This window comes from Hippoglossus stenolepis, chromosome 2 (genome assembly GCF_022539355.2).
Source record: "Hippoglossus stenolepis isolate QCI-W04-F060 chromosome 2, HSTE1.2, whole genome shotgun sequence".
Lineage (NCBI taxonomy): Eukaryota > Metazoa > Chordata > Actinopteri > Pleuronectiformes > Pleuronectidae > Hippoglossus > Hippoglossus stenolepis.
The window spans coordinates 18,233,602-18,248,470 of record NC_061484.1 but is presented as its reverse complement, the minus strand read 5'-3'; the positions used below and the strand labels follow the sequence as shown (position 1 = coordinate 18,248,470).

At 40.2% G+C, this 14,869-nt stretch overlaps 2 protein-coding genes across 2 annotated transcripts; one reads left to right on the top strand and one right to left on the bottom strand.

Annotated features, from left to right (window-relative positions):
* The first annotated feature begins 1,274 nt into the window (after positions 1-1,274).
* adra1d (adrenoceptor alpha 1D) lies at positions 1,275-8,565 on the top strand. Its single transcript, XM_035166908.1, has 2 exons — positions 1,275-2,707; positions 7,351-8,565. Exons 1-2 carry the CDS (start codon positions 1,699-1,701, stop codon positions 7,905-7,907), a joined length of 1,566 nt encoding a protein of 521 aa, XP_035022799.1. The 5' UTR covers positions 1,275-1,698; the 3' UTR covers positions 7,908-8,565.
* A 693-nt stretch (positions 8,566-9,258) lies between these two features.
* On the bottom strand, positions 9,259-11,331 carry LOC118123539 (5-hydroxytryptamine receptor 4). Its single transcript, XM_035180991.2, has one exon. It carries the CDS (start codon positions 11,329-11,331, stop codon positions 10,255-10,257), a length of 1,077 nt encoding a protein of 358 aa, XP_035036882.1. The 3' UTR covers positions 9,259-10,254.
* Between the last annotated feature and the right edge of the window lie 3,538 nt (positions 11,332-14,869).

The window sequence follows — 14,869 nt, the reverse complement described above, 5'->3', positions numbered from 1 at the left end:
GATTAGCTGCAGACATTTGTGTTCTCCAAAAAACACCCACTTGATGTTCGTGAAAAACATGGAGCTGTGTGTCACAACAAGTGGTCATTCCGCAGGCTGGGCTGCTGTTTTCCCATGCACGGCTTGTTTGTCCACTCCGTGACTGTGCCTCTTGACCTTCCCTCTCCTCCAGGCTCCCTGGAGATCTGTGCAGGCCTGTGCTTTTACTCCAGCTATGCTCTCTGAAGGCCTGAGGGTGGCAGCTGCAGTGTGACCGAGTAGCTTCACAGCTCTGCCTGAGGGCGTTCAGTTTTTCACTCAAGTGGTCAGTGCCGGCTCACTGGTGCCCGGTGGCAGTTTAGATGAGGAGCTGATTGATGTCGCTTTGTCTTATCTATGCACGAGGGAATCAGGGTTGTTCCAGGTTGCTGCTAAAGTTTCTCTCTTGTCCTTCATGTTTCTTTTTTAGTCATATAGCATTCTTTTTTTTTTCTTTTACATGAGGGCATTATAACCTCTGCCAAGGGTATGTGTTTGTTTCCTTTGTCTGACGATTATCTGGATTATGCAAAAACTACTGAACGGATCACCATGAAACTTGGTGACAGGATGTGGTACGGAATAGGATTTTTTTTTTTCACTTTCTTTAACATTGTGAGATCGGGGTTCTTGATGAAAAAAGTCAGACGTGTTTGGGGAACTGGTATTTATGAGTGTGTGCAATTTGGGGCAGATCCATGTGTTGGTGTGATCTAAAGAGTGCACATCTCATGATACATAATGTAGACACAAAAAACAATATTACATATAATATTTATTGGTATTTTTATGTTATTTTATTTCCATGTCATGCTAATGCATTCGGCCAGTCTCTTTTTTTTACAAGACACCAATAATTTACAAACACATACATCTTCTTCCGGAATTATACATACAAGACATATTGAAAAGGGTAAAAGACAAAACTCACACACAAGAAAAATAAAGAAAAACAAATAATAATAATTTACAGAACAGCAAATCTTTCATACGTGTACATTTAACTCAATCACTGCACTTATTTACAAAAAGTATCTAATAATAAATAGGACAAAAAACATAATAACATGAATATTCTACATCATTATTAGGGACAATGGACAGGTCCAGGGATCTTTGTTTCGTGGCAGATTCTTCAGTTCTCTGTACCACAGGCTACATTTAACACTTCCATGTATTAATCTGACTTCTCCATCCACAAGTCAGGTGAAGATATGCAAAGTGTCTGAGTCATTTCCCCCAGTGTGTCATGGGCTGTGGTCCGGCTGAAAGTGACGCTCCCTTGTGGAGAAGGCAGCAGTAAATATGTGACGTGTGGGTGGAGCTGTAGATTCAGACCTGCTGGACCAGCTCTGACTCTGAGCTGCTTCCAGAGATGCCTCCAGTGGAAAACCGCCGCATTGGAGAAATTAACCTAAATGTATTCGTTTCTTTTTTAAATTATTATTATTATTTTTATTATTGTGACTAATATCGCGTGGACTCCATCCAGAGTCTGAGCCTCAGTTGTTTTTTTAGTGACTTGTCTGTTTTTCGCAGACATCACTTTCCTAATCATGCATGCACGCGCCTGTAGCTGTGTAGACTTTTTATTTTCATTCTCATATTCTGAGCTCGACCTGCAGATCGTGCACGTTTCGCCTGCACAGGAGTCAGTTTGATGTTGCTGCTGTGGAGAGAATGCGACTGCTCTGTGTGGGAAAACTTGCTCTAAACTTCTCTTTATGGCGTTTCAACATGTCAGACTCTAACCCGAGGAACGAGAGCAACTATGGGATCTATTTCGCAGAAGCCTCCAATGGATCTATCCTTGTGTTTCCAAACGACAGCATCTCGACGTGCAGGAACTTCACCCTGGACTCCCGGGCGGTCGGGGTGGGGATCTTCCTCTCCGCTTTTATTTTGGTGGCAATCATTGGGAACATTTTGGTCATCCTCTCTGTGGTGTGCAATAAACACCTGCAGACCGTCACCAACTTCTTCATCGTGAACTTGGCCATGGCGGACCTGCTGCTCAGCATCATCGTGCTGCCCTTCTCTGCGTCTCTCGAGGTTCTGGGCTGCTGGGTGTTCGGCCGGGTGTTCTGCAACATCTGGGCAGCGGTGGACGTGCTCTGCTGCACCGCGTCCATCCTCAGCCTGTGCGTCATCTCCATAGACCGGTACATCGGGGTGAAACACTGCCTCAAGTACCCGAGTATCATGACAGAGAGGAAGGCTGTGGCCGTCCTCGTCCTGCTGTGGGTGTCCTCCACCGTCATCTCCGTGGGGCCGCTCCTGGGCTGGAAGGAGCCGCCGCCGGTGGACGACAGCATCTGCATGATCACGGAGGAGCCCGGTTACGCGCTCTTCTCCTCGCTCTTCTCCTTCTACCTGCCGCTCCTGGTCATCCTCATCATGTACTTCAGGGTGTACGTGGTAGCCCGCAGGACTACCAAGAGCCTGGAGGCGGGCGTCAAGCGGGAGAGGAACAAGTCGATAGAGGTGGTGCTGCGCATCCACTGCCGCAGCGCGCTGGAGGACGCGCGTCCTTCCAGCTCCAAGTCCAGCAAGAACCACCCGTTCAGAAGTTCGCTGTCGGTGCGGCTGATGAAGTTCTCCCGGGAGAAAAAAGCGGCCAAAACGCTCGCCATCGTTGTGGGGATGTTTATCCTCTGCTGGCTGCCTTTCTTCTTCTTTCTGCCCATGGGTAAGTCTGTTGGATTCGTAGTTCTCTTCCCTGTGGTGCAACTTTAGTGCATCCATCCCTTCCTTCCATCATATGTACAGAGCAGGGATATTATTGTTTCATATAATCCCGAATCATCATCACAAATCCAACAAGTCAAAAACTTCTATCACCTTCAATGCCTCCTCAAGCAGCATTTAAGATCCACTCATTAATTTGCAATATGAGTTTCTATCAAAGTGGTCGTGAATAAGTAATGCTCTTGTGTCACCTGGAGTGATTGAACTCTTTTGAGGTCTATTTCTATGAACAGTGCAACATGTTGGCTGCAGGAGTAGGACTCTGTGTCACATAGAATACACTCAAATGAAAGAAATACATACAAAATCAAATCATTGCACTGTAGGATTCTGGGCATAACAGGACACAGAAAACAGGATAAGCTGCATTCATTTGCAGTGTATTTTTGGAAGTATGTCCGAATTGATCGAAATTAAGATTGATGTAATGCCATTAAAATCGTTAATGTGGCTTGTTTTTCAATTTTTTGTGAGTGTTGGCTAATATCACAGAGTAATAATACACTGGCATTCTTCAGTAAAAGCCAATCTATAACTAAATACTCCCAGTATCCTGCAAACATCACTGCTGCTCATTTCAAGTACCAGCTCCCGACTCCACAACTGTTTTCGACTCGCACATCAGAGTAAAAATAATGAGTCACTGCTTCTTTGCTTCTGAAGGGGCTTTGTTTTGTGGTCCACATTTGTAGTATATGGAAAGGTCACTGCAAAAATATCCCAGTGAATATCAGCAGGAAGTCCTGATCAGATACAGAAAGTGAGATGGAAGACGGGTAAAGTACTTTTCTCTCGTCACTGCAGAAAAAAAGCCCCTTCAGTGGGGATGATGACCAGTGTGAGCCATTACGACCTCACATAAATCAAACTGAAAAAAGGCAGCATGCATATAAAGTTGCACTTAGAGGAAGTAAGAGTGCACACACACACACACACACACACACACACACACACACATTTATATGTACAACACTAAAAGTGGCCTCATGAATTTTCATTTTGCATATATTTCGTGTAATTGACTGTAAAAGCCATTTGTTACAAATGGTCCATATCTCATCAGGTATACCACTCACATCTCTGTATTTCTTGCTGCACCTCTGAATTTACAAAATCGACTTATTAGAGCAAAGTCTGAAGGAAATGAAATGGGTGCTGATTATCACTTGGTTCACTCAATAATTTGTATCCACAAGTCTGAGATGGATAGACACTGGATGGAAATGACTAAAGACATGAATAAGTCAAAGAAACTCATTGTAATTGTTAGTACAAATCAATACTTTGCAACGTATTGGGACGTGATGTATTTACACACTGAGACACTAATGAATCATAGGTTTTGAGTTGATTTTAACAGCAGTCTATAGTCATAGCTGTTTATTTCCCAAATGTCTGATTAATGAGTGTAGAGTTGCCACAGCCCACAGGTCCTCGCCCCGCTCACTCGCTCAGTCAGAAGCATTGTGCGGAGACACCTCCGTAATGAGTAACCTTTCACTCACGCAGGCATACGAGTACTTTTAGCACTTCTTGTGCCAACGTGGCCTTGTCACTGCGATGATTCAAATCTATAGGTAGAAGTCTGACTCGTCAAAACTCTAGTGAGAGTGCCCTAACACTAATAATTGGCTGATTAAATAGTACAAAGCTCATTGATCAACATATTTCAAGTTCCAAACTATTACTTACGACAGTTGGCCTTTGTGTTTAAAATGCTATCTATCTATAATATCTATCCTGTAAGTAGGGATATAGATACACTGAAGTTTTACAGTAAATGTAAATTAAAGAATAGTGTCTAATATGTAGGCCTATACATCTAGATTAAGTGCATAATGATAAGGGATGTTATAGAATTCCTCCATGACGGAACTCTGTGGTAGATTGATCCTGTTACTTGGATTTTTAACTCTTTGTAAGTTTTTCTCTATTCAAAGGATTTGTCTGGTGATATTTCAACAACAACACTTACAATTGCAGCACCCATTGTCTATGCAGCCACACTTTTGCATTGTCCTGCTGCTGTAAATACAAATCCACAATAGTTTTTACGTAAAATCTGCTAAAATTGTTTTAAAAAATAACTTTTGAAACATTATTTGAAACATTAAAATTCATGATCATTACCAATTTCCAAAATAGCTATAAAAAATGGTTCTGGAGGAACCAATGGGAGACTGAATGGGGAGGTTTGAGAGTATTGACAGACTATAGTTAATTGTCTTATTTAGACTGTAATACATACAAGTAGCACTATGGCTTTTAATATGTCATGTGGCCAATTTGGCTGATTATGAATGCATATCATAAATCATGTATTCACTGAACCACAGCCTGGTCCTGGGTGGCATCATGTTTAAAAAGCTCTTTGTCAAATGTTGACATTCACATGTAACATTAACTGTCAAGGTGTTAATGCCTTGGAAGCTCTGCAGCTGACGACTGATCAGGATTCTCTGTCTGCTCACACAAAAAAAGCAATCATGACGTTTTTTTCTGGTAAATTGGACAGATCCCCAGACTCCTTCAGTGTGAATTCAAAGCGTTCATGTGTCGCTTGACTTTTTGATTTGTGCTGAGGTATAAGCCGAGAAGGGATTTAAGATCTTGCAGACGTCAGACTGAAAATATATCCATAAAAATAAAGTCACTAAGACAAAAAATAAATAAATAAATCAAATGTTGCCATGGCGCTTCGGTTGTGCGTCAGGATAGTGAATCACGGCTTTTAAGATGAGGTCCCTTTAGTGAGAAGAATCAATGGAGGACATCATCTCCTTTAATGACTTCATTCAATCTAATCTCCAAAGGTGATGAGTCACAAGTGTTTTTTTTAAACGAGAGATTTAACAGAAATTAAAGCAAAGCGCTAATTTATGCCACAGAAAAAAATGACATGGGATCTTGAACTCTGATTTATTTCTCTGTTTTTGTCCACGGGTAAATGCCACAAGCCTCCTGTGTATATTTATATGTTCACAGTATCGTGATAACAGAGCTGAAATGAAAGTGGACTTCTGGGCTTCTGTGTCCGGGGTCAATGCTGTGTTAAATCCAAGCCTGGGGGAGACGAGGAAAAGGAGAAAGCATGAAAAACAGCTTGTCATTGCTAAGAAATGAGCAAAGCAATGGGAGCCTGGGTTGCTGATGTGCTGTACACAAAGCAATTTTCATAAAACTCAGATAATGTTACATGCAAAGAGCGTAAAAAGCCTAAAACATTCTTTGTTAAGTGTTTTTTAATGTCCTGAGAAAGAAAAGATAGCTGTTGATTTTTCATGCCACACTAAGCTGATGCGTGTGATATATTAAGGAAGAGGATTTTCCATCACACAAACACAGACGACAAAGACGGTGTTTGCATTCACAAGACAATACATTCCACTTTATCCTCCCAGAGAAAACACACACCACAGGGGATTTTAAATCTGCGTAATGGTGTTAGCAGCCTGGGTAATGTCCGACAGATGTTGCATTAGATAAAATCATTTTAGATGTAATATTCTTCTAGCAAAAGAGTTGTGTGATCTGGGACTTGTGGTTGAAGTGTGTTTTGTAAATATCTGTCCCATTAATAAAAGTCCACTGAATGTCAAAACCTCCTTTCTTCCTGTTAATGAACTCCACCAAATAGCTTCTGCTGCACAATAAATCATTACATAAACATAGCTGTGACTATCCAACTGTCAGCACGATGAAAAATGCATGTACGTAGCATAAGAGCTGTGTTTGTTGTGTGTAAGCAGAGAAGCAGTTTCAGGATCTCATTTTCTTTTTCAGTTTCTAAATACAATAAAAAGTTGACAATTATGAAAGTAAAAGTAAAAATATACAGATGTAAAAACTATTTTTACAATTCTAATTATTCAATTGACTTATTGAATATTTTACCCAATTAAAGTTTAACAAAAGATTCAGAGAAGTATTTTACTTCCCAAAATCCTGATCTGGTGTTTTTAAATTTAGTTTTTTTATAAAATACTTTTTATCAATATAAATTGAAGGTAATGACTCACCGTCATTACCGTCATTTAACTGAGCTGTGCTGCAGTTATACTTTATGAAAAAAACACAACATACTAGTAATATGTACAATAATAAACTTTATTTACATAGTTTTATAAAGTTACAAAGTCCTTTAAAGGAACAAAAATGGAGATTAATAGAACAGCGATTAAAACAAGAGAATCAGATCAGTTCATAAAACATAGGTAATAAAATCAAAAAACACAGTTGATAGATAGATAGATAGATAGATAGATAGATAGATAGATAGATAGATAGATAGATAGATAGATAGATAGATAGAATAGATGAATAGATAGACCTTTCACGGTCTGTATTCATACTGAAAATCAAGATCATACTTTATTGATCCCAGACTGGGAAGTTCCTGAATGTATGTGTGTCTGTCAGATATCTATCATTGGGAGACTCCAACTCCATACATATGGAATATGAAACAGAATGGAGAGATGGTCTCTTCACTCAGAGAACCAAGGTTACAATGTAACCAAGTGGAATTGGAAGATTGACGGCAGTGCCTTGTACATTTACTCACAACTCCTATGTTCTCTCTAGGTTCCTTCTTCCCAGCACTGAAGCCCTCTGAGACTGTGTTCAAGGTGATCTTTTGGCTGGGCTACTTCAACAGCTGCATCAACCCCATGATCTATCCCTGCTCCAGCAAAGAGTTCAAGAGGGCTTTCATCCGCCTGCTCAGGTGCCAGTGTCACCAAAGACGGAGGGTCCTGCGGCGCTTCTACGACCAGCGGTGGCGGACAGCCGTCAGGGGAATGGCGAGGGACCAGGGAGCAGACTATAAGCCCAGCTACATCGTGCACGAACCCTGCGGGAGCTCTTTGTTGCACAGGGGGAAAGGGCGCTCGCTAGGTATCAAGAGATGGAGTCTGTTTCCACCGCTGCAAAAGTCCTCCTTCCAGCTCAAAGAGAAGGTGAACAATCTGTCAAATAAAATCAAGGGAGGGGCAGGAAAAGGTACCACACCTGCCGTGGGCCTGCCTCGGATTGACATAGTGGACACAGTCTCTATGGGGATTTACAACTCCTGCGAGCAGAGCAGTTATCAGTTCTATGATCTGGCAGATTGCTACGGCCTGAAGGAGACTGACATTTAGAGAGTGCCCAGAGAATCTTTTTATTTATTGTTCAGAGGACCATATTGGACCAACATGCAAGAAAGACAAAAAACCTGAGAATCAAATGTTGATAATGTAACAGGCTGAGAATAATGGCTTTAACCCAGCACAAACACTAGACTGAAACTTTATTTCAAACACTCATGACCATCATGTTTATTTAGATGAGAATTGAAGGGGACGCAAAAGTAATAAACTCCCTGGACTTTATTTTACCGCCCATAATTAACAGGTGAGACATTTAACATTAGCCAACGCATTACTACTGTTATATACGTATTTCTTAATTTTCATGAAAGTCTCCATGTCTTCAAGTAAAAGCCAGTAAACAAAGAAGTGCAATTTTTTTATTGTTGAATGAATTATGAAACATTCCAGTTCTGACAAGGCATTGTAAAGGTAAAAGGTCAGTAAAGATGCTGCACAGTATTTATTTCAACAGATGGATTTACAAGTTGACTTGGTATTGATATGTACACTTGTTTGAGTAAAACACCAATGAGTCTACTTGGCCATTTGTAATTAGCATTACCAAGTGAGTGCTACTGTTAAATGAATATGTCTTTTTTTTGTATTTTTTGATGTTGTATTTATGTCAAATGAATAATAAAATAAAAAGGAGAAAAAACTAACAAATTGAGCCCTCAACCAAGAAAATAACCCTCATAATTTGAAAGCTGATTTATAGATATATCCATCCCCTCCAGCAGGTGTCACTATTATCTTGGTTATTTTACTTTCAATACTTTCAGTAACTTGAGAGTAACACAAAGAGACAAGCTCACATTAGTTTTAAGCTGCAGGCGGTGTATTTACTCAAGATGAATAGATCTCAGTTACATTCTATTTTAGCTTTGTTCCAACACATAAAGTTTACCCAGAACTGTTTATTGGACTTGGGGAAAATCTACAGTTTTTTCCCAAACTAATAAATGACAGGAAAACATTTCCCATGAAAACTCAACTTGTCTCTTTTGGACAAAGATCAGGGGGCAAATTACTGATAGTATGTAGGGGAGTACTCTCAAAATCCAAACACACAAACACACAAACACACACACAATTCTGTACCACTAAATTAATAACAAACTGTGCTTACAAGACAATGTAACTTCATCAAAGTTATTTATAAAGGTTACTGGTTCTCAGTAAGAGCCAGTCGCTGCCTTGACCCCTAATTGTGTACAGACATCACTGGCAGAATATGGAGACAGACTTGATGCCTATACCTTACAGCTCATTAAAAGACTGCAGGAAAACATCATGTTCATCATTCACACAATGCTGTCTGCTTCTTGAGTATATTTAATGAGACTAATTTGCTGCTCTCTGGATACTGGGCAGGGCCATGCAGGGTTAGATACAGTTCAGGAAGAAGTGATGTGAGGTAAGAGCGTCAAATATAAAAGGGGTTACTTAAGTTTCCACTTTCATCTTTACTTTGCGTCAAACCCCAAGTTGAGTCATGCTATCTTAAAGATTTCACAACAAGTAAAGAAAACTATTTCAATCAAAAAGGAAGAAACCTCAAGCCAAATTTCATCTCTTGGTGGACGTGGTCTATGCGGCCCACAAAGACCACCACCTTCATGGAGCATAGACCGTAAAGGTTGAGGCAAATGTAAGGAATGGAGGAATAAATCTGTTGGTCCCATTTTAAGGAGCCTTCGAAATGGGACAGCCTAGTCGCGCTGCTGTGACACAATCAGTCTTCAAATGAAACTTCTGAAGGATGCGGGCCAGACACAGCTGCTGTGACCACAAACTGGCCACAAGACAGAGAAGACACACATATCATGGCAGCCAAAAGAAAACAGGCCATGTGGTCAGTTTTCAACAGGTGAGGTTAAGAGACAGTTGAGATGCACTTCCTCCTAAAAGGAAAATCCTTCAAGGAAATAAAGAACATTTAATTTTACATCAATAAATATTAAGATCTTATTTATTAAGATGTGTGCATTCAGAGAATTTAAAGGTTTAATCTCTGTCCAAAGCTGTTGTCTGCTCAAAAACAATTCAATATCAAGTAAAGATTTTTTATATCGGGTAATTGTTCTTCCAAGTCCATGGAAACAAGTTATAAAAACCTTATTCACCGAAAGTGCGGACACTGGAAAAAGTCTTTGTGACAGAGCCGATCCACACACTCTGAGTACATTACTTTTGCCTGGAAAGAAAAGAGTTGATTTCATACGTCATACCTCATTAACTTATAATGGTACTTCTTCCTAATTCAAACCTGGTTGTCACCAAAATCTGTTATTACTGCCTTATAATCCTTAGTATTCATTGGTCTTTGTATGCCTACACAGATATTATTTGTATTTTATGGTTGATGTGCACGTTCGTTTGCCTCCTTCCTGGTGTGAGATAGTTCCATCCCTGGGGAGGATCCAGGAAGGCATACCCTGCAGCCGATGAACATGAGGAATGCCCTACGGAACGAACGGTTGAAGAAACCGTACAGGAAGGGATTCAGAGATGAGTTGATATATCCTAGCCATAAAAATACATCCCAGACAACCACCTCTGTGGTGTATCCAACAAATGGGTCCACAATGTTGACTGTAAAGAAAGGCATCCAAAAGATTAGGAAAACTCCCATGATGATACCTAAAGTTTTTGCTGCCTTTCTCTCTCTTTTCATTGCTTTTCTGTGTCGTTGTTTCTTGCTTGAGTCTTTGCCCACACCGGCAGCCATCTGGCTTTCCATGGCGCTGATCTGCCTGGCCTGCCGATTGGCAGCTTTGAAGATCTTCCAGTATGCTATCAACATGATACCCATCGGCAAGTAAAAGGCTACCAAGGAGGCCATGACAGCATAAATGCGATTGACCAAAAACACGCAGACGTCTTTAGGGAGCAAGATGTCCACACCGGCAATATGAAGATCTAGCATTATGGGGCAAAAGGAAATGAGCATGGGAACTGCCCAACATACAACAATGAGGAAAGCTACTCGATTGTGGGACATCTTTAAAGAGTAGATGAGCGGGTTGCACACAGCATAGTAGCGGTCAAAGGCAATGCAGCTGAGATGGAATATGGAGGCAGTGCAAAGCATAACATCTAAGCTGGAGTGAAGCTGACAAAAAAGGGCACCAAAGTACCAGCATCCCTCCACGGTCCGAATCATACTGTAAGGCATCACAACCAGGCCAACAAGACAGTCAGCCACTGCCAAGGACATGACAAAAGAGTTTGTGGGTGACTGCAACCGCTTGAAGTAGGCGATGGACAAGACCACCAGGAAATTTCCCACCACTGTGCAGGCGATGCCAACGGAGAGGAAGGCATACAGGAAAATGTGTGAGACCTGGTTCCGTAATGTAGCACAGGGTTGATGTTCAATCTGAAGAGATGTGTTAGCTTCTCCGAGAAATCCCAGGCTGCCGTTATCCATGGTCTAATCGAACCTGTCAAAACAACATACATATTTAAGTAATGAGTGATTTTTTTGACATTGCAGCAAGTGAGGCAGTGAAGCAGTTTGCTTTCGCTACAATGACATTTCAGACCCGATTGCTGCACTAACTTGTCATTAGCTAAGCTGTAAACATTAGTTTAATGCTTGAATCCCCAGCATGTGAGCCATCTCTTCGCCTTGTACAGTGAGCAAAACCAGATGGGAGTGTCATCAGTACAGATCTTGCTGTTAAAAGGATATGCTTTGCTTGTTTTCTAAACCAAGAAAAATGTCAGATAAGGAGGCAGGGAATCGAAATGATCATTAGCTCTCCTCGGGTCTTGTGCAGTCAAACTTCCCTTACAGAAAAACCACGTGAATTTCACATGTCACAAATGACCACACGTGTTTACATGTTTGGCACATGTTTCCCATGTGGAACATTTTGATGGTAATATGTGTAAAGCACCTGTAAATACCCATGTGATTACATTTGCTCTACATGGTACCGAATGTGCTACATGAAATTCATGTGGTTTGTCAGTGCCTACACCAGTGATTTGTTTTGTCTGTACCCTCACTGAACTATTATGTATTTGTTCAATTTTAGTCCTTACATATGTCACACAGCACAACACAAACAACAGCAAGTGGCAGTGGTATGAACAAGGAGCAGATGTTCCGCCTGACTTAGACTCTGGCAGATTTTAATGAACGCCACAGGGACTGTGCAGTGATAGTGAAGTGAAGCTGAGCGAAATCGTAGGTTTTGGTTTTGGCTGGAAGACTTCGTTGAACTGACACCATGGTGTGCAGCTATCCATTTCAGTGAAGTCACGGTAAAATTAGTCATTTAAACACACGACATGTTGATGGTATCATAGCCATTCAATTTAGAAATTTTTATTCAGATGGTTATTTTCTGCAACACACACGCGCAGTGAATCTCCACAAAATCTAATTTAGTTCAATATCAGCACAAAAGCATTGCATAATGTATTTCTATCAAGAATACAAAACTGTAATTTAACAAAATTATGCAGATTGTAATTGTGATTGTTTAAAGTCTGGTAATAGTACACAGTAAATACCATAATATATATTGTTCAAAGTTAAAATCATGTGATGTAGTCTTTGTATTTGTATCTATTGCAATGCAGCAATACTGTAGAAAGCAGTTATATTAGTATGATGGTGATGCTAACATTGAAAAGTAAAGTTTGTTTTGAGTTATTTTTTCTGTTAAAAATGGAACTCTAAAAAAAGACTAATTTATTATATCCCATTTAAATCACAAGCAGCAGGTCAGATACTCTGGCAAGCGTATTTATATATAATTATTCAAACAAGACCCTCTGAATTCAGTTTAAAATCAAAAAGCTGTATAAACAATGACACTCACCTGTATAGAAGAGAGATGTTCATCCGTCCTCATGTCTGCATCACACTGCAGATCTGTCGACATTGCTTGTACTCAGAGACGAGGGGGATGAGAGAGGTGGGAAGTGGGCTGTAATGAACGTGTGCAGCAAAAAAAATAATACAGTCTGCTGTCAACTCCCCTGCAAACTCAGTCTAAATGACTTATTACTATCTTATTTCATATTTAGGTGACGTGGATATGTGTGTGGCATTTATGTCAAAATGTATTTGAAAAGTAAATTAAAAGAGCCTGGACCTCGATTCCTCTTTTGGGAAGTTTTCCTCTAATTTTGTTGTACATTTAAAGGATGTTGGTTGAAATTATATTTGACACCAAACCAATGTAAGTATCTATCTCTGTAATTAGGACTGTGATATAAGACATGATGCAATTCATTTCAGTCCAAACCCTGCATGCTTTTTATTCAATGGATGTATCCCATTATGTTTTGTGAAGACATTCATTTTACCCAGAGACTTTTCCTCTTGTGCTGCCTGTTACTGTGACTTGTTGGGTTTTTTAGTAAAATGTGTCAACAACTATTGGATAAATTGCCATGATATTTGATTAGAAATGTATGAGCCTTAAAGGATAAATAGCTTCGCCAGGCATGAGGGGTTGGCAATTAGTCGAACTTAGTTCACAAACATTAAACACAAACATTTTAGCATTACATCAATTTTGAAGCATTTTAAAGACTGGTGTCAAAAGGGAGAACCAGAACCAGGCGATGTGCATCTACAGACTTTAACTCTGACATTAAGAAGGTCACGTAAGAGTTTATGCCTCAAATAAATGACGTGAAGAAAAAGCTAATGTCCTTTTATGGGTTGTTTGTTCTGCCTAATGCTTTGTCATGAATTTGAGAAAGAAATAAGGACACTCGATAACACTGACTGATATACTTATTATCCACACATTTTGAAATAGATTTGCATGGCTGCAGCTACACTTTCTACATACCCCTGAAACAGCACTCATCCTCTCTTTCATGTGTTCCAGTGTGCAGTGGAGCACAGCTTGCTTGAATACCTTGGGCCTCAGCCAGTGACAGGCGCATCTCATGTGTGGCGGATGTGTTCTAATTAAACATCAGGGATTTTTAATTAGGGGGCGCGATAAAAGGCACATTGACTCAATAACTAGTGTTTTTTCAGACCAGCCATTCATATGTGTAATGCAAGTGTGCTTTAAAGACGAGGTAGAGTGGCTGCACATCTGTCCTTTTGTTTCAGAAAGGGGCTGAGCAGGGGTTGATTCTCGTGCTGCATTGACGAATAGAGTAGCCCGTCTCATATGATTGCACATTTCATTATCAGCAGTGAATTACTGTCTAATGACACTTCACCTCCCCATAATGTTGTTTCCTGTTTGAATTTGCAACCATTTGTCTTTAAAGTTGTGTTTATACAAAAATATATTTTTCAAGAAAAAAATGCCGTCCAGAGTACTTTATGAACAACATAACGAGACATTTTTGAAAATTTGAAAAGCCACAAAATGATAAAGCTGAATGTAGCTGTGAAATGTCAGTCGACCGGAGTTTAATAAAGGTCCAGCCCGTGGGATTTAGGGGGATCTATCTGATATAATGTGTATATTCACCAGTAATTGAGAACATTGTTGTGTTTATGATTTAGAATGAGGCCTTTATATTGACAAAGGAAGCAGGTTCACCTCGAGCTAGCTGGGGCACGCCCATTTACCTAATTCTGTTCATAGGCTGTTGCTGTTGGGTGACAGCCTGCACACCCTACTACTGTGGCATTATTTAGAGTTTTGACATCTTGCCTTCACACGTCATGCGTATGGTTCCAGGCAAAAGTAGACAGGGACAATATCGGTTGATAGTCACATTGACATATTAACATTACATAAAAATGACACCTTTAACTAAAGTTTGAATGCCTAGAATGAAGGTGTCTCTCCCTCTGTCGCCCCCTTTTCCCTCATGCGACAGAATCACGGTTGCTTTCTGGTTAAAACTCTACATTTCTTCAGACCACTCATCAACAATGGATGAATATCAATCATTATTAATGGCCATTATCAAAGACAAAATGAATATAGAAAGTCGGGCTGCTCTGTAGCAGATCCAGTAATTCGGGTGTA

Excerpts from the sequence above, each read along its gene's own strand:
- LOC118123539 (XM_035180991.2), bottom strand. The coding sequence starts at position 11,331 with ATGGATAACGGCAGCCTGGGATTTCTCGGAGAAGCTAACACATCTCTT.
- adra1d (XM_035166908.1), top strand. The coding sequence starts at position 1,699 with ATGCGACTGCTCTGTGTGGGAAAACTTGCTCTAAACTTCTCTTTATGG. Across the intron at positions 2,708-7,350 it reads CTTCTTCTTTCTGCCCATGG|GTTCCTTCTTCCCAGCACTG; the intron begins GTAAGTCTGTTG and ends TGTTCTCTCTAG.